The 25,755-nt window shown below is 43.3% G+C and overlaps 1 protein-coding gene across 1 annotated transcript in view; it reads right to left on the bottom strand.

The window, feature by feature from the left end:
* Positions 1–25,755, bottom strand: part of GREB1 (growth regulating estrogen receptor binding 1) — a 119,805-nt gene that overhangs the window by 7,760 nt on the left and 86,290 nt on the right. The window contains exons 11-28 of the mRNA XM_075269143.1: positions 25,181–25,309; positions 24,951–25,058; positions 23,557–23,754; positions 21,982–22,162; positions 20,416–20,611; positions 19,211–19,347; positions 17,778–18,117; positions 16,159–16,274; positions 15,758–15,957; positions 12,997–13,086; positions 10,814–11,394; positions 8,162–8,264; positions 6,840–6,998; positions 4,867–5,009; positions 4,205–4,366; positions 3,356–3,560; positions 1,502–1,676; positions 1,135–1,353 (exon numbers count right to left, since the gene is read on the bottom strand). Of these exons, the coding sequence (XP_075125244.1) occupies positions 1,135–1,353; positions 1,502–1,676; positions 3,356–3,560; positions 4,205–4,366; positions 4,867–5,009; positions 6,840–6,998; positions 8,162–8,264; positions 10,814–11,394; positions 12,997–13,086; positions 15,758–15,957; positions 16,159–16,274; positions 17,778–18,117; positions 19,211–19,347; positions 20,416–20,611; positions 21,982–22,162; positions 23,557–23,754; positions 24,951–25,058; positions 25,181–25,309 (3,442 nt within the window). The remainder of the gene's footprint in view (positions 1–1,134; positions 1,354–1,501; positions 1,677–3,355; positions 3,561–4,204; positions 4,367–4,866; positions 5,010–6,839; positions 6,999–8,161; positions 8,265–10,813; positions 11,395–12,996; positions 13,087–15,757; positions 15,958–16,158; positions 16,275–17,777; positions 18,118–19,210; positions 19,348–20,415; positions 20,612–21,981; positions 22,163–23,556; positions 23,755–24,950; positions 25,059–25,180; positions 25,310–25,755) is intronic.

Genomic DNA, 25,755 nt, shown 5'->3' with positions numbered 1-25,755 from the left:
AGAACTAAGCTCAGACCTTCTGTGGATGTCGGCTTGCCCCAATCCTTCTGTCTCTTCATGTAATCCTAGACAGACTGGATGATGAGATCAAGGCTCTTTGGGGGCCGTATCATCACTTCCAGGACTCCTCCTCCAAAGGGTGAAGGTCACACCCAATATTAATGAGCTTTAGATATTATTAACACTTATATTGCTGAAAGCTTTGTTATTTTGCAGCATTTTTTCCACATGTGCCTAATACTTTTGTGCAGCACCATATGACCCATACTAACCTGTGACCTATCTGCATTGCCTAGGGCCAATTCATTAGCTCACTGGCTAAACTGTATTACTTTCAGTGCTACAGATGCTACCATGATGAGAATTTCAAGGAACCTACTCTGAAAATTAGGATTCAAGAGTACTGATACAATATTTAGGTAGGTTGTCAGATGACAAAAAATGTGAGCGTCAACACTTCTTAGCGAAAGCCTCATTGGCATCCTCTAGCCATTCTCGATGGGTGTCATCTTTGTAGACATCAGAATGGAAAAGATAAAAGTTGGTTGCCTCCTTAAGACAATGCTAGGAGTATTTTTCCACACAGGGATAACACCGGGACACTTTGCTGCGGCTATTGACCTCCAGCGCCTTTGGAGATCTACAAAGCAGCAGGATACCAGTCTGTAAATAACTGGCATTAAGTGCTGTTGTTGCCATGAGTACAGGGTAACTACATAACAATGGCCGCCTCTGGTGCTGTCACACATTAATGCTGTCCCTGCCACAGACAATGGAACAATGATAGGCTCCATTCCCACGGAGTAACGCGCCGCGCATTCATACACGTATACACGTGCCAGAGTGTGAGCGCTTAAAACAGATCCCATTCACTTCAATGTGTGCCGGCTCACACGCACTACACATTGAAATCAATAGGTTAAAAAGCCTCCCATTGATTTCAATGTGTAGCGCCCGTAAGGCGGCACACATTGAAGTGAATGGGATCTGTTTTGAGCGCTCACACTCTGACACATGTATACGTGTCTGAATGCGCGGCGCGTTACTCCGTGGGAACGGAGGCTTTCTATGGTGGAAAGATCATATCTAAGGATTCTTTGATTAGATTTTTGGTATATTCAGAAGCATTCCCACCTGTTCTGGTTGTATTGTACGTCTCTTGTCAGGTCCACATTGAGGAGGATGAAATCATGCAGGTGACAGCGGGAGAAGGGATCTATCATGTCTACGCCTTTCGTCTTACTTGTCCATTTCCTCATCCCAAGCATAGCATATTGGGCAATGTTCTGCGTGGCCTCCATGTGCTGTAGTATATGTTTTAAAGACACATTCCTCTCATGGCAGGAGAAATCCCTGAAAGATCACCAAAGACATAAAAAGTCACTGTTAATACCCTTTTAATTTAACTTTTCCATTGATGATGGTGTAGTCATGTCACTTTGGACCTACATAGTCATACACACCCCTAAATATATTAGTAAATAGTGAGACTCTCCAGTACCTTGGGCGATCATCTGTGATGTTAACATCCACCAAGTTCCACATGACACAAGAGTCATCAGCTAGGACTATGAAGGGCCATACATCTTCGTGGAGGACGCCCAGATCCGCTTGTCTGTTCCGCTCCAGCTCCAGGTTGTGATAGGAGAGCTCCTTAATGAGGAAATGAGCCGCCCCTAGGAAATATAGCAAACAAGACAAGTCACATTTACGAAGGTTATTGGGAGGTCTGACCAATGAGTGCAGACAGTGTTAGACTTTAGAGGGATCTACAAGGCTGCCTCTAAAGAATAAGACAGGAATGACTATAGAAACCATGTTCTAGAATTGTTATTTCAATATATGTATTTACTAGAGCATTAGGAGAACTGACAGATCCACTACAGTCCGACTCTCTTCATTCCAAGATAGTGGATAACTGGGGGCAATAAGTGGGGTTTTGATCCTCCATTCCATAAATTATAGACCAGGTCCTATCCAGCTCCATGAGGGCACATTGGATTGGAATCCTACCATAGAAATGAATGGAGAACAGGAGGTAACCCAAGTGCCTAAGATTAAAAAAAATCGGAATCCACGCAGTCTGCACATTCGATCATGTGTATAACACCTAATGCCAGTAAGGAACTGGTATAGATTTTGATTCTGGCGCACGGACACGTATCTGAATTATCCTCCCCATTACATTGTGATATTCTGTGACCTACCTGGACATGTAAACACACCGATTACATAATGATACTAAACCATTTATAAAAGCGCAATAGCAAATAGATGAGTCAGTGTAAGGAGGCGGCCATTTATGCTATGAGGTGTTGGAAGTGTATGGGAATAATGAGGGGCTGACACTACACATGTTTAATGATGGCCGTGTCGCAGAGAACAGGTCACCCTCATCATTATGTCCCCGCAGCAGCCTTCCTGCAATTAACTAACGCCATATACTCCCCTGCCCTAATGTACAGACGCTTTCCTTGTTGTTCTGTGGTGTGGGCTGAGATAACTTTCTAATCATACTTTAATGGAGAATGAAGACATAATGATATACTACCGAAACAAGACCATTCCTGATAATCTGGCTGTGGATGGAGTTGGGGTATCATAAGCCCCTTGATGGGGGTTATCCACAAAGATAACATGGCCCACAATTTGAGACCTCTTACATGGGCCAATGATTCATTTCTCAGTGTAAACAAGGCAGCAATATGTGGCCAGTATATAAAGGGTCATCCATAGGGCACGGAGCAGCCATACCTGCCTAAACATCATCATGTCAGGTCAGTTACACGTCTTCCCCGGTAAACGGGATACTCTGTAGACAATGATGCAAGTGTACTAATACACGTTGTCCCATACAGGTTTTTGGCAGACTGTGCATGAACCCTTTAAATGAGTGCATGTTGCTGACTGCAGGGGGCAGAGTTTTGGCAGATATGCCCACTGTCCTGCACTATGTCTGACAAGTGCCAGTAGGGACAGAGAGAGCTCCTGTCTGCTGCACTGACCTCCATTACTTACTATGACGTTGCAAGATCAAGGTTGGGGAAGGCCACAAGGCAAGAAATATGGTTGTTCTCTGGGTGGTGAAATGGTTAATTATCCGTGCAAGGCAAGAAATATGGTTGTGGCTCTCTCACTACTAGCAATGTTATAAAATGTGTAGATAATGGTGACCTTACACATTGTCAGTCCTGGTCCATCGCCCTGTGTCTGCCTGATCAGTCAAGGTAACCTTAATTACCCGGACTACCCTTTAATTGATATCATACACATAACATCTTAGCCCGGCCTTCATATAACATAATCCTATGATGCTTTGCTATTCTTTTGACGCTATGTAATGACTTCTACTTACCCACTCCAGCACTATTGAAGATACTCGGCAGGACCAACATTATGTGGTTTGGCCAATATTTTTTGTAAATCGCCATCTCATATTCTTTGACAACTAGTATATGCAAATGGTTGCTGCCGTCCATGGCATGGTAAAGGTTGAAGAGACCGTGTTCATGACGGCCTGTCGTTGGGGTGAAGATTGGGCTTTTCACGCTGTCAATACTCTAAAGGGAAATTATTGAACATGAGATAGATAGATAGATAGATAGATAGGACATAGATAGATAGATAGATAGATAGATAGATAGATAGGACATAGATAGATAGATAGATAGATAGATAGATAGATGATAGATAGATAGATAGATAGATAGATAGATAGATAGATATGACATTGGATAGATAGATAGATAGATAGATAGATAGATAGATAGATAGGAGATAGATAGATAGATAGATAGATAGATAGATAGATAGATAGATAGGAGATAGATAGATAGATAGATAGATAGATAGATAGATAGATATGACAGATAGATAGATAGATAGATAGATAGATAGATAGATAGATAATAGATAGATAGATAGATAGATAGATAGATAGATAGATAGATATGACAGATAGATAGATAGATAGATAGATAGATAGATAGATAGATAGATAGATAGATAGATAGATAGATAGATAGATAGATAGATATGACATTGGATGGATGGATGGATGGATGGATAGATAGATAGATAGGAGATAGATAGATAGATAGACAGACAGACAGACAGATAGATAGATAGATAGATAGATAGATAGGAGATAAATAGATAGATAGATAGATAGATAGATAGATAGATAGATAGATAGATATGATACCTTGTCTGAGATGAGCGGCAACCTCATGCTTTCCAGTTGGCCCCCAGGTTGGCTGAAGATAAAATGATGCTCCTTGGACTTAGGGATGATGAAGTGAAGCTGGATTTCTTCCCCCAACATGGAATAGGAGAAGGAAAAAGCGTGTAATGTTGACTCGTACATCTAAGAGAAGAACAATACAATTTATTTCATCCCCTATCATGTACCCATTTATAATCAGCCCCTTTATCACTGTTACAGAAGGACATATGTAGGAAATGATCTTGGTCACAGGCCCTAGTCTATCCTTCCATGGATAACATGTACCACTGGTATATGTCTACTGGTACATATGTTATAAGCATTGAACAGCAACAAAATGAGTAGGGACGGACCTCACTGTGAAAAAAAAAATAACTCCAAGTTGTAACTATATATATATATATATATATATATATATATATATATATATATATATATTTATTTCGTGGAAGAATTACAGAGGAACGCCATAATATAGCGTTCTAAGAAAAGATGCTGTGGAATTGCTATTTCAAGGGGTATGCAACTATTTACTAAAACAGGCATGTCATGACTATTACATAGATGAGGCGGGCACAAGGTACAGTACAGAACATTAAAATATTCACGTGGCGAAATAAGCAGTGATATTTGTAGTTTACCTGAAACCTGGGGTTGTATCCCATGTACTGGTGGCACTGCTCACAGTGGTGGTAGGTGTTATAGGAGGCATATTTAGATAATCTCATCCGTGTTGTCGGGCGCCGTACAAATATATCTTCGTGTTTCCTGTTAGTTAGTTTATCTGTGAATAACAATGAGGGGTAACCATTGTTATCATCGTAGTTTACTAAGCTTTGCTCACATCTGGGTGGCTGGTCCTAGAGCTATCACCATTAGTGACCATGCATATGGTCTTCATGTCTTCTGAGCCTGCACACTAAGCTATACTCTGAGGCCACACTAATACTATACTAGTGACTCCAATGGCACCCACTAAACTACAGGAACTGCTCTGGAGGCCCATACGACTACCAGCATCATTAGAATTCAATCAGTATCCTGCAATGCCTTACCTTACCTGTAGAGGCACTGTTTGGAAACAGAACACTTAAGATGGCTGTACATATTAACCAATTTCTGCCGGACTGGTCAACCATATAATGTGTACTGGGGCCTCCTGGCTCTCCCATATCAGCACATCATGGAGGGGATCGCTAGATTTCAACATCCTTAGTTCTTTGGAAGATAAGCTACCGACGGAGGCGTCTTCCGGAGTTCTACTCCCTTAGCTCCTTCAAATGTCAGAGGAGGTCTAGAGTCTCCTCTGACATTTGACATTTCCCTTAGATGGTGGCGAGTCTTAGTATTTTTGGCCAGCATTCACTTGTGCGTACGGCTTGTGGCTTATAAAACAGTGCAGTCAGATAATAATATGTATTGCCAAGCTAAACCTACAACGTACTAGAGACAAGTGTGAACAATATCACCAAGAACAAAGACTAGAAATGAAGTGACAGTAATTTCAGAGTTTTTTATTATCCGCCATGTGAAGTCGAGGTGGCAATAAATGTGCAATTTTATGTGAGGAGAAGAAGCATTCAGTGTATAACCAAGTCAATACAAAGAGCAAACAGCTGAAAGATGAGAAAATAACCAGGAGAACGTACAGACAGGAGGATCGCACAAATGTGATGAATTAGAAGTGCCGGACAACTCTCTGGAGACAGGTAGACCGATGACAGCCGGATACAACTCATCATTCTCTGTGTCCGGTGGCATTAGGATGAAGACAAGCCAATACACACTAAAGCAGCCATATATATCAGGTACAGATCAGCTGAACCCACACATTTTGGTGGAACAGCCTATGATCTAACGTGTATGAGATCTCCAAATCCCCATCAACGACAAATATTGGGGAAGATAAGCGTCAATCCTGTTGGTTTCCACTACCCAAGAGTTGTTTGTCTACTGTTTACTCCTCCTCTCCCTTTTTATAACAGCAAACCACTAAGGGCACTGTTTAATAGGAAGAAGGTATTTATGGCGTACAATCTAATGGGTGATGGCAACAAATTAATGGGAAGTGATCATGGGTGCTGGTGGGTGGCAAGTCTATAGACAATGAGAGCTACGCTATTTCCGTAAAAGCCGACTCTAGAGGACAGTCTGGAATTCAATGTCAGTGAAGCTGAAGTGAGGTAGAGACAGGTAAAGGAACCTGGAAGGGGTTCATGTTAGAAATAGGTGAATATTTATAGAATATCCTGCAGATATGCTATTCGTGTATTTTGTGAAAAAACCCTTTAGGGCCAGTTCACACTGAGTTAACACGCTCACATTCTGGCATGTATACACGTGTCAGAATGTGAGCGCTCAAAACAGATCACATTCATTTCAATGGGTCGTTACGGTGTATAACGTGCGTAATTTTGCGCGCGTAATTTTGTGGCCGCAAAATTACGCACGCAAAATTACCTGCGTTATATACCCATAACGACCCATTGAAATGAATGTGATCTGTTTTGAGCGCTCACATTCTGACACGTGTATACGTGCCAGAATGCGAGCGCGTTAACTCCGTGTGAACTGGCCCTTATTGGGAAAACTAGTAGTATTTACAATGAATTACCTTGTTGGATGGAATCCTGAAATTTAGGACATATCACACTTGCATCTTCATATTTGGGGTCATGCAGGATATAATCGAAGTCCATCCTCTTCACTAAATCCACATTTGGCCATATATCCTGCATCTGGTGAACAGGTTGCTCAGGCTTGGATGTGAGGCCTGTGGCACAAATAATACAAGTAAAAATATCATTCAGAGCTTATATAAGTAAGATTATTGAAAATAAACTTGTGTCTGTAGTGTCTTCAAAAGCTGTACTGTAATATGGAGACCGAGCAACTAACCAGGCTCAGGAGTCACATCAGTGGGCAGAACCTTAAAGTGACTCTCCGCCACACATAATCCTTAAAGCACCAGTAATATTCTAGAAATGTAATTTGTTTCATCCCAGCTCAGTTGTGCAGAATCTTCGGTGTATTTTTTGAGATGCAGCTTCACAATGCTCTCTCCTGCCTCCTGCTTGTGATAGGTTTCTCCCTGCTAGCTCTTACATGCAGGAGGCAGGAAAAAGAAGTGTGAAGTGTAATCTGCATTACTTAGGACACACTGAGACCCGGAGTGTGAGTTATGGCATAGCAGTTTTATATCACTGATGTATCACTTGCTCTCTTTAGGTGGATTCAGAGTAAGTGTCTTGTAATGAGACTGCAGCCCCAAGTGTAGTGTCATGAGAAAAAGCTGCTAAATTTGTCAAGGACTGAGCCTGTAGTGAAGAGGAAGTAACAGTGGGGAACAGGGACTGGTGCAATGAACTAGATAGATGATAGATAGATAGATGATAGATAGATAGATAGATAGATAGATAGATAGATAGATAGATAGATACTTGTATGTCCCACATTGTGCATCAACAGTGTTATGCTTGGTTCACATCTGTGTTGGTATTCCATCCGGGGGAGTCCGCATGGGACCCCCCTGAATGGAATACCAAAGGCAATTGCAAGCAGTGTGCAGTATAAGCACACAGACCCCATAAACTATAATGGGGTCCGTGTGCTTGCCGCGCACTGCCCGCATGAATCATGTAGATGGTGAAGTACTTTCTTGTCCGCATGATCCCTGCGGAGATCTGACATCAAGCACACAGACCCCATTATAGTCTATGGGGTCCGTATGCTCTCACTGGCACACTGCTTGCAGTTACGCTCGGTAGTCCGTTCATCGGGGTCCTCATGCAGACTCCCACGGACGGAGTACCAACGCAGATGTCAACAAAGCCTTACATTGCTGGATAGCTTTCAGTGCATAACACAGCTGACAACATTTAGACCTATGTTCCGCTGAAAGTTGTCACATGTAAGTAACATTGGATAATAACTCACTGCTATTAATCTCTTCCTCATCATACACGTCCACTTCAGTCAGCCTGATCAACATCCTGGACAAGACGCTCAAAAACTGAAGATAAGCTCCTGTCTTCCCCACCTAGAAGAGACGTCAGCAGTACGTTATTTACTGTATTTTCTGCAGCCTGTGATACTGTAGGATAAGCGGCATCATAATAATATTTATCAGCTCGCAGGCGCCCACTAGGGATATTCGCCGTATGTTCTGCACTAATTAAACACATTTCTAAAGTTCATTAAAGACCCAGCTGGATACATACAGGGTGTTTGTGCACATACAGGCCCTCCGGCACATGGGATTTTTCCAATTTCCTATTTGCCTTAGAAGTCAAAGCAAAAGTAACCCTTTGTTTTACTCTGTTTGCTGTAAAAGACTGCGGCGGTTATGTCGTAAGTGATTTGCAAAGTGTTGCTTATTTTTCAGATCTTTAATCTCCTTAAAATTGTGAAGAAGCTAAAGACGTAAGAAGTAATCCTAGAGCTACGCAGCGAAAGCCGCTATGGGCCCAATTTGGCAGATGGAATATCAACAGGCATACTACCATATAGAGAGAGGCGTAACTACCGGAGTAGCAGCTGCCACAGGGCCCGGGACAATTAGGGGCCCAGCAACTGCTGCTATTTCTGCGTTTTTGTTTTTTTTTCCTTAATAGGCCGTTACCGGCTGGAGTTACTTCAGACGGTGATGGGCCGTATTTACCGTATTTTTCGGACTATAAGACGCACCGGACCATAAGACGCACTAAGGTTTTAGAGGAGGAAAATAGGGAAAAAAAAAATTTTAAGGAAAAAAAATTGGTGAAATATTTAATAACCTAATAATATAATATTTCACCAATGTAAATAGAACCGGGGGCTTTCGGACACAGGGATACCAAATGTGTATGTGTTTCACAGTAATGTTTTTGTTTTATATGTATTGTAGGGCTATGGGGGTGATTTGAACATATCTATCTAATCTATCCTATCTATCTATCTATCTATCTATCTATCTATCTATCTATCTCCTATCTATCTATCTATCTATCTATCTATCTATCTATCTGTCTGTCTGTCTGTCTATCTGTGTATCTGTCTGTCTATCTATCTATCTATCCATCTATCTATCTGTCTGTCTGTCTGTCTATCTATCTGTCTATCTGTCTATCTATCTATTCTATCTAATCTCATCCATGGATGGAAAGAGACACCCTGCAGTGAAGCTATGTAAGAAGAGAAAAAGGGGCGGGCCAGACGGGTGAAGGAGGTGTGGTTTTCTAAGCAAACTTGAAAACACACCTCTTTCACCCATCTGGCTCGTCCCTCCTTCACTGCCTCTCAGATGTCGCTTCTGCAATGATGCCACACAGGCAGGGAAATAGGGGCGGGCCAGACGGGTGAAGGAGGCGTGGTTTAAAGCTTGCCGAGAAAACCACGCCTCCTCCTCCCGTTTGGCCCGCCCCTCCTTCCCTGTCTGTGTAGCATCATTGCCGGAGCCAGATCTGAGAGGCAGTGAAGGAGGGGCGGGCCAGACGGGAGAAGGAGGCGTGGTTTTCTCGGCAAGCTTGAAACCACGCTTCCTTCACCTGTCTGGCCCGCCCCTACTTCCCTGCCTCTCATATCTCGCTCCTGCAAACACGCGACACAGACAGGGAAGGAGGGGCAGACCAGGCAGGCACCGTGCTGCTCTCCTTTTCATTCGCACAGACGGGACACAGACGCTGCACACGCTGCATTCGGACTATAAGACGCACACACATTTTCCTCCCATATTGGGAGGAAAAAAAGTGCGTCTTATAGTCCGAAAAATACGGTATTTACCGATCCTGGCAGGGAGCCGGTATCGGTATGTGACGCCATAGGCCCCACAAACACTATCATTATACTCAGGGTCTTTTCAGACCCCAGAGTATAATAATTGTTTATGGCTGTTCACAATGGAGCAAAATACTGTGTATAGGGGCCACTATGGGGCATAATACTGCGTGCAGGAATGTGCGGGATGGGGGGGTGGGGTTGGTCAGGGTCTTCGGCATCGGGTGGGGGTGGGGGGGCACGGTGGATGTCAAAAGTTCACCATGGAGCCCCGCCATTCCTAGTTACGCCAATGCATATAGATATGTTCACCTACACACTATATAAACACTCACACATACAATAACGTACATACAGTATATACATTATATGGACGCATATGAATGAGAAGATTCAGCCTTCTTTACACTGAATGGCCATTTTTTTTTTTTAGAAACACCCACCTAGTAGTAGTGCGTCACAGATCTGATTTTTGTACAGACAGGCACCAGTCATAGAAGGGCAAGTATATATAACAAATTGGCAAGCCATGCAGCCAACTTTACACTAAATGGCCACTTTATTAGAGACACCCATTTAGTAATGTATCACAGGTCTAATTTCCATACAGGGAGGCTCCAATAACAGAAGGGCAGGTGTCTCTAATATCGTGGCCAATGTTCATTGTAGTGTTATATGCAGCACATCCGATGAACAGACATCCATGTAATAAATGGACAACTGAAGTCCACCAGAACAAGACTCCTAGTTGTCTGTACTGGCCTATAAATCTAGGGCGCTGAGCGCTGGATCCCTCGTTCTATGACATCTATAGACACAATGTAGGTTGTATACCTGTGGTGGTCCACTAAGCAGCAGTCTCCTGGGATGGAAGGTATCCATTCTACCCTCATTGACATTGCAGTAGTCTATATGACTCGGTTTGGGTACCGTCCACTGGCGGTAATACAACGACTGCTCTGTGCAGGTCATCATCTTACTTAATAGTGGACGGAAAGAACTGGCCCACGAGACGTCGCAATGTGGCAGAAAAGAAGATGATTTGGAGAGTCCGCTGCTGTCTGTGGAGATGATGATGTCATACACCAGTTTGGGAAGGAAAACCACAGGCGGCTGTTTATAAGCCTTGGCCATAGCACATTGTGAAATCTGTAGGCTTGTGCCACTGTGAAAGAAAGACGATGATGTCGATGAGGGCGTTGATACTGAGCTCGGATTGCTCTTCATGGTGTGACTGAGGTTGTTGCCGTCCGGTTGTTCACAAGTGACAGCAGATTGTTTCTTCGTGCTATCACAGGGTAATCTCCCTCTTTCTGTAGCACAGTCCTCACTGTTAGAGACTCTCGACTGTTGTGTTGGTTTGGTGTTGTCGTCCGCCATTGCTGAATAGGACGATTCGCTGCTAGCTAGTGAACCTAATAGGGGAACAAAAAGCTTATTAAAGGAAATGTATAACCATTTAAGATGTATTTATTAAAACCACATAATCAAATATATTACTTTTTTTGTATTCTGCTTTTATTTGGGGTTAAGGGGATATTGTCACTCCTTAGGGAGAGACCACCATGTAGGTGTGTGGCGTCATATTAAGCCATAGACGCTCCACTGTGCAAAGGAACATGGGAAGAATATGCAAATCTGTCTTCCATGATTAAATAGGAAGACAGTGCCTCAGTCATGCAGCCCAATAGAGGGCGCTCCCTTTTACATCATGCCCAACCTACCCAGAGGCCTTTGCTGCAATGAATATGCAAATCTGTCTTCCATGATGTAATTAGGAAGACAGTGCCTCAGTCATGCATCCCAATAGAGGGCGCTCCCTTTAACATCATGCCCGACCTTCCCAGAGGCCTTTGCTGCAAATGATGTGGGATTTTACCAAGCCAGTCTTCTCAGCCGTGGACAGCTGTTTCCATCTGATTGGATCTCTTCAGCCCGGCACAAAGAAGACTGACTTGGCAGAGGTGAGAGGCTTCTAGACAGGGTTAAGGGGATAGCCTGAAGAGATCCAATAAGATAAAAAAAAAAGTAGGTAATTTTCTGATGACATATTCTCTTTCAACAAATATGAACCGGTTGCATCATTTGCTTCATTGTTTACAAGGCATGGCTTCATACATTTAATAGTGGCCGGGCATGGTATTGCACTGTAGCTCAGTCCCATTTAAGTAAATGGGACTGAGGTGCAATACTAGACGCAGCCACCACAAGATGTATGGAGTTGTGACTCATACACAATGAAGGAGATGCCATTCTCGCTGGTGCGTTGTAACATGTGCAGCCATATAGGCTCTATGTACATAGCACTGCCCTTTATAAGAGCCCTTATCCTTCCCTCTTTATATGTCTTCTTTACAGAGGTACATTGGTGCTTTAGGTTATAAAAGGACTGCCAAGGATTAGAAAAATATGACTTCTCTTTCTAAAACCAGCGCCACATCTCTCCACAGGTTGTGTGTGGTATTGCAGCTCCATCGACTTCGATGGGTAAGGGTGCATTCACACGGCGTAACGTGCCACGTGACCTGGCACGTATACGCCGTGTGAGATTTTGAGCGCTGTATACGCTCCCATTGATTTCAATGGGAGCCTGGATCGTATACGCCGCGTTATTTTGCGGCCGTGATTTTGCGGACGTGAAATAATGCGGCGTATACGAGATTAACTCCCATTGAAATCAATGGGAGCGTATACGGTGCTCAAAATCTCACACGGCGTATACGTGCCAGATCACGCTGCACGTTACTCCGTGTGAATGCACCCTAAGATTGTTTCAGTAAGAAAGCAGCCATGTTTTTCTAATTCTGTAAAATCCCTTTAACTACAGAGTCAAGAAATGACAGATGTAGTCGTAGTATGAAACTATCACCCGTGTTTACTGCAGCCTTTCAAGGTCTTCTTTTCTATGGCATTGTCAGTCCAGCTGTTCCTCTAACTACAAGACCCATCCGCCTCCTCAAAGGAACAGCAAGTTCGCTCAATATTGCCTAATCCATTACACAATGGCAGGATCTTACCAGAGGCTTTTGAGCAAAGAGATGAAGAGGCAGAATCGTCTGATGGAGATCTTTGTCTTTTACCAGGGCTCCGTTTCTCCGAATTAGACCCTTTGTCAATGGAAGGAAACAAAAACCTATTTATCAGATGCCAAAAGCTATTATCCCATTGACTTACAGAACAAGCGAGCAATTAAAGGCGTAGTGTGCAACCAAGAGAGCAACATCTTTCTATACTAGTTATGTAATGGTCCCTAATAATGAGAATGACAAGTACTGAGGAGACATAATGGGGGCAGAAGGGGGGCATACTGACATTACATAAGACAGAAGATGATAGTGACATCAATCTATTAAGGACATTAAGGTATTGGGAATTTGGGATGATGCTAGACTCAGGCCTCGTTCACATCTGCGTCTGTAATCTGTTCATTTGCATACCGAAGAAAATCGGGATTTGTACGGAACGGCGGTGCGGAGAAGACATCTAAAGTTAGGAGAAGAATAGCCTTTCTTAAGGGTATTACTACGTGTTAGGAACAAAAAATGTCATTTTAATGAAATCAAAGAAAGCACAAGGAATGGTTATAGTCACCAAGAGTGGCCGCGCTTCTTTAGGAACTCAGGTACTCTGCTGAACCTGGTCTGAAGGTCTGCCCGTTAGAAATCTGTATTCAGCGCCCTAATAGGCGTATAGATGGCCGAGGGTGATGGGCAGCATCTACCGGTATACGACTAGTGAAGGTGGATCAGAATATACAGCCAATGGAAGGAGTCTCCCACAATACACGCTCCCTCGGAGAATTAGAGCGTTCAGTATACACAAAGGGTAGTTTATTGAAAAAAGATGACCCGTTTCGGGGTAACCGTGCAAACGAAGAGCGCCAACCCTTCATCAGATCAGGCTGTACAGATCCTTCAAGTCTCCTGTTTTTGCCTTGGTCTGTGATCTAATACTGTGTACATGAGAAAAGTTGGTGATGAAGATATATGAAAGTTATTTGGTGGTACAACCCTCAATCTTCCAAAAATAGAATATAGAATAGAAAGACAAGTCTTAAACACATATGTCTTCTATCCATGGAGCGTAGGCATTTTAAAAAGTCACATGCAAAGGTCCAGGGACCAGCGGGGATGAGAGCATCACATAAAGGTTCTCCTGATCAACGCTGGTCGAAACAGTGAGGTGTTTCTTCTAAATACCAAGCTGAATTGTCAGTCCAGAAAATCACATGGATTCCCAGAAGCAGAGACAGCCATATACCTGTGTACTGTCTGGTCTTAAAGGGGTATTCCCATGACGCTTGTTCACTAACCTGCAGGCTGTTGTGCTCTCTTCACTTCCTGCTTTTCTCGGCACATAGTTGGGCGGGGTTTCACTTGCACGGGATTGGTTGTAAATGAATTACCACAGTGTGAAGCTGATGTAGCAGAGCTGAATTTGAGTCAGTTTGCATTACATACAGAGGTAACTCCCTATCTCAGCCCTTATCAGCCAAATTCAATTAAACCGACTGATAAGAGCTCAGAAATCCCGGAGCTCTCACCTCCCCTATCTGAGAAGCTCCGCTCAGAGCTGCTCCCAGCCCCTCCCTCCCCCCCCCTGAGAGCAGGTAGCTACATCACTTGACAAATCAAATGAGCAGATAATCCCAAGGGCCACAGAAACGGAGTGTAAACAATGAAGTGAATAAATTAAGATGGCTGCCAAAGAAGTTTTGATAAAGCAATGTATTTAGGAAAAGTCTTAAATCCACATAAATTAGCAGTATAGATAGGATCCTTGTGATGGGACAACCCCTTTAAGTACACACACACAAACTCTAATTCTCCGAGGGAGCGCGTAACCGGGTTGAATCATGAAATCAAAGATAGAACATTAGGCCAAAAAGCTGTCACAAAAGCTAGCTAGAGACTCAAAGATAGTACATCATGCAAGAGTACAGTCATAAATGAGAGAGAGATTGCCAATAGCAGGTTCTACAACAGACCATTAGACAACGAGATGACTTATTGAAGCCAGCTTTAGACTCGGAGAGTCATGGATGTTGACTACAGACTCAAAAATGTAACAGAGTGAGACATGAAAAGTACTAGAAAATGAAGCCTCAAGTACAGAATGAAGATGAATTCAAGAAGACTAACAGGAAATTCAGCGCGGAACACTAGACGGGGAGATGGAGGATGACTAGTCACTTGAGAATGGAAAGATGGAGCTATATATATATCTAAATCCAGAGAATATCTTAGAATGCTTTAAATGCTGTCTTAAATTGGATACTTGGTAGTCACTTTGTCGGACTGGCCCACCAGAGTGCCTGAGAATCATCTGATGGGCCCAGGCCTGTCATATAAATAAAGTCTTGTGCAATCTTTTGTCCGGGGCCCCCTACTTCATCCCTACATCCCTTAGTGTGGTCGGGGTAATCTGTGGGTCTCCTTGGCGTATGGTCCAGATGGAAGCTGCAATCTCAATACTGATGCCAGTGTTTATGGGCCCCGATGTGACTGCACCCTCTGCACCCCCTGGCCCAGGCTCTAACATATGGTCCAGAAGAATACACCCAAATTTTAAGGGTACTATGGTCTATTTTCTAAGGAGTGTTTCATCTGGTGAGCCCAAGGAACGTCAGTCCAACCTCAGGTAACTCCATAGTGGCGTTTTTAATCATTAAAGATAGTCTGTCTATGGTTTCAGCACCAAAGTTTGCTGACAGCTATGGAAGGGATAATACTTTGTGTTATTACCATATGGAATTATAAGACAGTCTGAGTTACTTACCATCCGTCCCCACCTCCTCATCCTCATTGTCAGTGCTACTTAGTTTTTCTGGGTCACTATCCAGGACATCCTTGCCCAGTCCTCTGTCCTGAGATCCATCTGAATCAAGAAAACAAGATGCAAACCCCAGCTCCTGCTCTATTGCTGTTCTTTCCCAAGTATGAAACTGTACGAGACGGAGATCACAGTATCGTAAAGACCTGAAATAGAAAAACATCAGTGATTTCACATTAGCTAATGATACCAATGACTTGGTAAGGACCAGTGTGCTCCATATGGCTGCTGGATGAAAACATGCTGGTATATAGAAAATCTTCTGGAACTTGCCAAATAATAAAGATCCTATTTGGATCAAATGGAGAGATCAGATTCTGCTTTCTCTAAGCAAATCTTAGACTCACCTTGGCAAAGATTCCCCAAGAGGTTCCATACCGCTGAAAATCAGAATGCATGGAAGGCCCTCCAGTGCCAGGTATGCCCGGGGATGCCAGTCTTCCTCCTCATTCTTTTGCCAGACCTGCCAATTAATTGATATAAATATTATTTCTACCACATGTCGCCTTAAAAGCTTGTCTGTCTGACAGCTATTACCCCAGGTTCCCTCATGCACATGCATACTCTGCACGACTTGCATGTGTTTTCATCTCTTGCACAGTGGTCAGTTTTGCAGAGCTGGTGTCCTGGATTTGAGACAAAACCAAGGGTAACATCTGCATGGAGTTTGTATGTTTTTCCCATGTTTGTGCAGGTTTCCTCTATGGTCCCCAGTTTCCTCTCACATTTAGAAAATATTTTGATAGGTTAATATGGAATTAAGATTACGAGCCCCATTGGGGACAAGGATCAATGTGAGTGATGACAATATCTTTACAGCACTGCAGAAAAATGTTGGTGCGGTGTAAATAAATAATAAAAGAAAACTATGGAGAAGTGAATAAGCTCTCCTTAAAGGGATTCTACCAAAGCCGCTTAAAGGGATTCTACCATTAAAATCACATTTTTTGCAGATCACACGTAGGAATAGCCTTAAGAAAGGCTATTCTTCTCCTACCTTTAGATGTCTTCTCTGCGCCGCTGTTCGGTAGATATTCTGGTTTTTGTCTGTATGCAAATGAGTTCTATCGCAGCACTGGGGGGCGGGCCCCAGCGCTCAAACAGCACAGGGGACGTCCCCAATGCTGCAAGAGAAATCTCCAGCGATGGCCTCTTCTTCCTCTGGAACAGCCTCTCTGCGCGTCTTCTTCCGGCGCTGGGTTCAAACTTCTAAGCCTCGGGCCGAGCCGACTGCGCATGCCCGTGGCCACAAGAAAAATGGACACTTACACATTAAGTAAGCGGCCATTTTCTTGTGGCCTGTGGGCATGCACAGTCGGCTCTGCTCAAAGTCTGCAAGTTTGAACCCAGCGCCGAAAGAAGACGCCCAGAGAGGCCTTTCCTGAAGAAGATGGAGGCGGCGCTGGGGATTTCTCTCGCAGAACTGGGGATGGTCCCAGCACTCAAACAGCACTGGGGGCATCCCCAATTCTGCGAGAGAAATCCCCAGCGCCGCCTCCATCTTCACTCATTTGCATACCAACGAAACTTGGGATTTCTAATGAACGGCGGCGCGGAGAAGACATCTAAAGGTAGAAGAAGGATAGTCTTTCTTAAGGCTACTCCTACGTGTGATTCACAAAGGGGTTGTCCAGGAATTTGTAGTAGGCCATGAATAAGTGATAGGTGCATGCCCTGATCGGCTGTATGGGGCCGCTTCTGACACCACCATACTCAATATGGAACCAGAAGCAGTTGGCACTGGTCCCTGTATAGTGGCTGGAGGCTGCTCAATGGGAGCTGAGCTGCTGTATCCAGGCCTGGCCACTATACATAGCATTGTGTTGTGTATAGTAGGGGTGTCAGAAGCTTTTCAGTGCAGGGGCAGCCTGTTGGCACCCCACAAATCAGATCATTATGGCCTATCCTAATGAACGAATTAGAGATCTACAGGAAAAGACACAAATATCAAGTCAAGCATGGTTACCTTCAGCTGATCCACAAAGTGCTTTCCAATAGTGATTGTAGAGTTGGCCATCCCGAGTATTACTTCAAAGCGATTCTGTAAACCCAGCCGTTCCCTCACATGGCAGAGGCGCTCATAGGCCAGTGTCGCCAGCTGAATGCAAGGGATTCGCAGGAGAACCATAAGTCCATGCCCACTGGCACACTGCTTGGGCGAGTTCAGGAGGTTCTGGACAATCTCTAGAGTTTCCACTGAGGTATAGCTCTTCATCTGAGAGAGTCCACAGACGGCCATCATAGCTGAGGAATAGTGCTGGATGAGAAGGAACGTCCGGATCACAGCACTGTTAAGCTTAGGAAACCTAATGGGGGTAAGCATAACAAAAAAAAAAAAAAAAGAAATGGTGAAACTGGGGGAAGAGGATACTTTGACTCACATATGAAACAAGAAGGTCTTCAAGTTTTATCTCTGATCAGAATATCTATATGTGTTGTCTAACATCAAAAGAGATGCAAGGATTGTGAGAGGGATCCCTAGCAATTGCTTACCCGGGTCTCCAGGGTAGGTGTGCCTGCCACTGCTCTTTTCTAGAAATGGCACCCCATTTGGTCATTGACTGCGTCTGGTATCACAGCTCAGCCCATTTCGATTGAACAAGGATGAGCAGCAATACTAGAAACAGGCCATAGACTGAACATGTTTATGTAGCAGAGCTTGCTTGCTTGTTGTCTAGGGTTCAGGTTGGATGGCAGGTGAAACTAGAGCATTATCTTAACTCTAAAGCCGGGTTCACACGGGGTTTTTTGGACCGGATTTTAAGGTGGAAGCTACCTCAGAATCCGGTCCAAAAAATGGCTAGCCGCAACTGGATACCAGTGCAGTGCATACAGTGCAATGGGCCTAGTCAGGAGGGAGTGTCGCACATCGGAATCCGCCTGAAGAAAGGGCATGACGCTTCTTTTTTCCATGAGCGGGAACAAACCGCTCGCGGAAAAAGGAACCCATTGAATTCAGTGGGAGGCAGTTTTTTTGTGCCGGTTCAGATTCCGCATCAATATCCGGAACAAAAAACCCTGTGTGAACCCGGCATAAGGGTATGTTCACACAGAGATTTTTTACAGGCTGAAAAAATCTGCTTCAAGAATTAGGAAATGTTTTAAACTCCCATGTGAACTTACACTTAATGATTTTTTTCTCTAGCTAGCTGGCGCCCATAGAAATGAATTGGAGGCATTTTTCGAGGCAGATTTTGAGGCGGATTCCGCCTCACCCTAATAGTTATCACAATGAATTTCTACAATTGTTATTATTGAGTTACATTTATAAAGTCTGCATGATCATTTCAATGGAAACATCTGACATTCTCGAAATCATAAGGGTCTCCAAGTATCTTCTTTTATGCAGGTAAATGACACAAGCCCCAGCACAAGTATAGTTATAATCCGATTTCTGACCTTTTTCCTAATCCTAGAACAATGGCTTCAAAGGAACTGTCATAACGCAGCAATGGCAGACTGTGCCCGGACAGCGTGGACTCAATGTACTGCGACAGGCCAAAGTACTTCCTGTTCTCATGGTACAGCTCCATCCCCTGGAGGAAGGAAAGCATCACATCATCTGATCAATTAGGAGATAGACAATACACAGCATAATACACAAGTCCTCAAGTCATGGGATTGGCTCCTTCCCATACAGAAAAAAATATAAGAAAAAGCACTTTTATACTTTATGGATAGGTCCGAAATGTTGTATATATTTATTTCCTAAATTATGCCTATAATGGCTGTAACAGAGCTCCAAATCCTCTGCATAGATATAGATTTAAGACCCCCCCCACTCTGACTGTCTGCAGTCACCACTAGAGGCTAGTTTGCTGCATACTGCGTTATTATGGAATTCTATGTAGAACAGTGCGCAGTCAGCTCTTGAGCTCCCTCTAGAGGTGGGTGCATTCAGCCAAAGTGTTTCAAATATATGCAGGAGATATGTAGTTTTGTATCAGAATGGGAGCTCAAAGCAATATAAACCTCTTGGATTAAGATTAGCAAAGTGGTGTTAGAGAGGCCTTCACATTAAACCATAATGTACGGAATGTCCCTTTAAGAAATTTCTTTAAGGTATTATCTAGCTTTGTACATCTAGAACTATGACACTTATAGAAGGGAATTGGTTACATAATTCATGTAAATAAGGGCACTCATTATTACATAAGGGGCTATTTTGGCTCCCATATGGATTCTTGATAAACTAAATAATTGGATAGGCCCCATACAGCTAGGTAGTATTTGTTATACTAGCCTGTTTCCAAAAGTGAACCACTGGAACCCCCATTGACCGTTAGAATGGGGGTTCCATGTCCCCTGTTAAAATGGAGTAGTAGTTACGTATGTCTACTGAATTTAATTCACTGTCTATGGGACTGTCAGAGATAGCCAGGACCTCTGTTCTACCCATATAAGGGGTAAGTCTCTGATTGTTGGGTAGAGCCATGGTCAGCATGTCCGGATATATGTTGGATATATCTAGGACCCCTGATTTCTTGATGGGACCACCAGTCATCACAGACTTTTCTCCTACCCTGAGATTAGGGGATAAGTGTTCTTTGTAGAACAAGTCCTTTGTATGCAACACCATCACTATATTACAATATAATACCTACATGACTATATGGTGAGGGCCAGTGGATCTCGTTGTAGGGGCTGATCCGGGTGTTCTGCGTCTGCAGGGCGTAGGGACAAGATGTTGCATGCAGAAGTAAAATATTAGCCGAATCTCTTAACTCCCTGCAGTTCAGCAATCGATCGACCAGTCCAAAGGGAGCTTCCCTCTGAGGATACGGGCTGTACAGGGAGCTGCTGAGAAGAAGACATGGAGGAAGACACAGGAACAACATGACTAAGAGAGTCAATGTAGCTATAGCCCATATGGAGAATAGAAGAAAAGATCTATAGACTAATACATTCATAGAACTGCGGTCAAGAACGTGCCTCAAGCCCCTGAACATTACTTAGTCCTGACAGATAGGGCAGTCAAGTGGTTGCTGGGTAATTGAAGCAACAAACCTTTTGATCTCTAATGTCAATATATTCCTGACCGCAAATATAAAAGTCTTATTACAGTATATAAAAGCAGACGTCTAACTCCCAGCCTGTGTGAATATTCCTGTAAGTCTATGAATCCATTCCCTAATATTCAATAAAGCCATCTGGTCTATGTAGTTCTCGGAAGCAGAGAGAAAAGGGGTTACAGAAAAGCTATATAGAGTGATCATCTTTACTAACTTGTGAAATGTGCATATTATATAGTACAATCTCTTCTCTGCTTCACACAATTTCATTTTGTCAGGGTGGCCTGACCATACGCTGATCATAGGATAGTCTTGCTGGTTAAATCCCTAGGGATTGGCTGTAATCTCTGCAAGTGTTCGGTTTCTCTGCAGTGCCTCCGCAGGTAAAATGAAGAATTACACAGTTTCCGTTGAAATCGGTATGCGTTATGTAGGACAGGGGTACTCAACTGGAATATTGTGGACTGAACCCAGACTATGGAGGTCAGCTGTCCGGACCCGTGCCTCCTTGCACCTTCATAACGGCAGCACACAAGTGCAAATTATGAGATTTTCCCTGTGGGTCCCCTACACCTTCCCTGTATAGTTGACAGAGGAGGAACTATGGTGGTCATTGTACGGCTGATGCATTACACCAATTAAAGTCTATGGGTTCGTGGGGAAAAAAATGATGATATCCACTTTGATCCAAAGACATACAAAATATAGAAAATTAGGAAAAAAAAGTTGACCTGCTTTTATAGACGTGAAAAGCGGATGAATTATGGACAGCACTCCACCCACAAATGGCTGGATCGCTGTCCATGTATATCACGGACCTCACACATCTGCCTCCATGAGGCCTTACTCTTCATTGCAAAGAAAATGGCGGCTTTATTCTTACTAAGTATTGAGTCACATACTTGTGCACATGCTTCCTCCAAATAGACTAGATATATATTTAGCCTGAGACAGGATGACAATATCCCAAACATTGGTGGGTGAATAAAGTACCAATAACCCCATATGTGCACCCCCTGAATGCTGTCTCTATTTTACAATTACATTTGTGAGGCCCTAAGGCTGAAGCTTCATGAGACCCGGACCAAAAAGACAAGAAGAGCTAGTGTACCCATCACATCAGGTTTGGCACAGACATACATGTAAAAGACATATCACCTGGTAAGATCCCAGTGAGCGTGGTCATGAACCAGGACGAACAGTGTGTGTGGATTTTGCATGGCTTTTTGAAGAAAAGACTTGAATTTTCTGGAGGCGTCAGCATCAAGTTTCATGACGTATTGCTCAGCGCACTGTATAGTCAGCCGGTCCTTCTCTAATCCCAGCTCCAGCAGGACACCTGCATAAAAGGAACAAGTCATGTCATACTGACCACGATCACTGTCTGCATTGCTACTGTTGTAGTCCTAGTTGTATGGAACAACAGGACCCAGAATGCGCTTTTTGTCTAGGTTATCGTGCGGATCACTATAAAAATCCATTTTCCATAAAGTCCAATAATCCGGCACATGACATGTCAGAGAAGTCACAGCAACTGCTATGGTGGTGGAGCCCGGCAGCCAAAGGGGCCAACCTTACTACTGACAGAGCGGGAGAGGCGAGTATCATTTTGCAAGAAGATTTAAAGGTAGAGAATGCGAGAGAAGGCGACAAACATGGACGAGATACATGGACCAACAACGGACAGAAGAGAAATATTAAGCAAGGGGCAACACGGTGGCCCAGTGGTTAGCACTGCAGCCTTGCAGCGCTAGAGTCCTGGGTTTCCACCAGGAAAACATCTGCAAGGAGTTTGTATGTTCTCCCAGTGTTTGCGTGGATTTCCTCCCATTCTACAAAGACATACTGATAGGAAAAAAAATGTACATTGTGATCCCTATATGGGGCTCACAATCTACATTTTAAATATATATATATATATATATATATATATATATATATATATATATATATATATATTAAGCGATATTCACTGGCAGAAGGGAGCAGCCGATGAAGATCGGGGGAGAGGTGGATTAAACGAGCAGCGCCATTTAAGGTGGACTGGAGGGGGCGAGGGTGTTAGCTGGGAGTCCATGGAGGAGGGTGCTGCAGTAGTCTAAGCGGGAGATTATGAGGGCCTGGACGAGTATCTTAGTGGTTTCAGTGGTGAGGAAGGAGCGGATTCGGTGGATGTTCTTGAGTTGGAGGCGGCAGGAAGTGTTGAGGGTTTGAACGTGTGACTTGAAGGATAGGTCGGAGTCCAGGGTTACCCCAAGGCAACGGGCTCGTGGGACAGGGGTAAATGTGGTTCCATTAACTTTGATAGATCGGTCAGGAGGAGGGGCCATACGGGGTGGGGTGAAGATGATGAACTCTGTTTTGCAAGTCTGATTTTTTTTGTCTGATGATGTCAGGGAAAAACAGTAGATCCCTGATGGAACCCTTTATAGTTACGGGCCTTCCTAAGGAGCCTTTGTTATCCATCTATAGACAGATCAGTTTTATCATTTAATCCATCTTTCTGGTCTTACAATGAACCAGAAGAACGGACTAAAATTATGCAGATGTGAATGCACTCTTAGAAGGCTCCAAAGAATCAATAACTGTGTACAAATTAATTGGGGACACTATTTAATTCTCAATGGGGCCCTATAACATGATGTGTATGCGGGAGTTGTAATGAGCAGCTCTTTCTACACCTCCACATCTCTATAGATAAAAAGTGACACAAATATAAAAATGACTCCATACCTGAGTTCCAGACATGAGACAGGGTTTGCTGATAAGTGACCTCAGATGGGGGAACGCAAATAAGAAAATCTACTTTCTCAAAAGATCCGAGATCAAGGTTCTGGGTGCTGGAGTCGGCGATAGAGCACACGTGAGATAACAGCTTCTGCGCCACCGCCAGCTGAGAGGGACGCAACTGGTGCCACTCTATATTATAGCCTGTACGGGAGGAGAAAGCGCAAGCAAGACAAATTTGAATATTATTTTTATTTTTTTTAAACTGTAATTTTTATTGAAGTTTTCTATAATTTTATTATTACTATTTTTATTAATAATAATAATTTTACAAAATGGGATGATTTAACTACTTAAGGCTCAAACTAGCGCTCAGCCTCTGTTGGGGGTTTCTCTCCATGATTCTACTTGAAAACTGCAAGCAGGACGGGACTCTCCACATTTTTCGGACGCAAACCCAGCTGACCCCATTATAGTCTATAGGGTCCGCAACTTTCCGCGGGTAACCGCTTTTTAAGTTGATTAGGTTTCCATTCTTCGAGTCCACTTTGAATGGAAAGCCAAACACAGGTGTGGAGTCTACCACGTGTAAGACCCCTTAATGCTAAAGCCCCATGGTACGGATTTGTTGCAGATTTTGTTGTGTTTTTTTTTTTAGCCAAAGCCAAGAATGTCTAGAAATGGAATGGGAAATAAATAGGAAGCTCTAATACTTCTCCCTTCTACTCAATCCATTTCTGCCTTTGGCTCAAAACATTGCAACAAAATCTGCAACAAAAAAAAGCTGCATTTCCGCAATGTGGGACCTCAGGTTAAGGTACCACCTTATGGAAATGCAGTGTTTTTGTTGCAGATTTTGCTGCATATTTTTGAGCCAAAGTAATGAGTTTATTTAACAGAAGGGAAATGTCTAAGAGCTTCCTGTATATATTTTTCATTCCTATTCAAGCCATCCCTCACCTTGTCTTAAAAACCACAGCTAGTCTGCAACAAAAAACGTTGCATTTCCGTAACGTGGGTCCTAAATCACCACATAGTGTAAACATTGCGTCTAAAAAAAATTGGAAAAATTTTCAAACTAGATGCGCTAAAGTTGTGCCAGTGTCAAATCGTAACAATAGTAAATCAAACTTTTTGTAACTATCTGAAATTGAGTCAAATATCGTGGATTCCACCTCACAGTGTGCTTGTGCCATCTGGTGGTGAAATAATAAAAATGCAGTATAGTTATTCTAACCATGTCAGGTTGATATTCTGTATAAAGATTATTTCACTTTCCGGATAACAACAACAGAAAAGTGTAAAGTCAATTAAACTGCATGTGGATTCTGCAACAATTTTGTCCGATCCTTGCAGACGCATCATTACTTTACATACAGACAAGTGTCCTAGAGTCTTACTGGAGCATGTGGCTGGCCTGCTATCTCCGTTTGGCTTTTTTGGTGTTGAAGAAATGAGGCTGTGGTTTTCTTGATGGTATTTATCCAATAAGACGTCAATGTCTCCATCTATTGACACAGATCAGACAGGCAGGTCAATCCATAGAGAAAGCCAGACATCAGATAGGGGTCATAGAGAAAGTTAGACATCAGATAGGGATCCCTGGCATGAGTCTTACACAATATAATACCTGGACAGAAGCTGCTGAAGAACGCACGCAGGGACTCAACCTTCCCACTTGTCAGTTCATAGTTTATTTCCTTCAGGTAGTCCACCGGGGAATACATACTTTCTATTAAAGTACGAGCCTGGTATTTTCCTGTAGAAGTAAAAAAAAAGTACATTATAGGATATCTATGTGACTCTGAGACTGACATACACAATACAGACAGGTATGGCAGGAGGAGAGAGTAGGAAAATATGTTTATACCCATATACCCTGTGGGACTGTGTGACCAGAAGACTTCCCAATGGCTAACAGTGACAGGCGAGTGTGCTTTTCATATTGCACCTCCTTCAGCCTCCACAGGGGTTTGTCCAAATCCTGGACAACCCCTATAAGGGTAAAACGTATACACTAAGTTATACCTAGCTTAGAAACATTTTGCCTGAGCTTCTCTTCTTTTAACAGCATTTAGTGACATGCTTTACGGCAATGTCATAGTCTGGAGCCTGACTTATTGAGGTCTTTGGGGGAGTTTTCTAGGCATGACTTGTACAGGGGAAGGGGCTTTTTCACCAATCATCGGTTGCTTCATTGTTTAC

This window comes from Leptodactylus fuscus, chromosome 3 (genome assembly GCF_031893055.1).
Source record: "Leptodactylus fuscus isolate aLepFus1 chromosome 3, aLepFus1.hap2, whole genome shotgun sequence".
Classification (NCBI taxonomy): Eukaryota; Metazoa; Chordata; class Amphibia; order Anura; family Leptodactylidae; genus Leptodactylus; species Leptodactylus fuscus.
The sequence above is the reverse complement of the archived record's forward strand: the minus strand, read 5'-3'. Positions and strand labels throughout refer to the sequence as shown.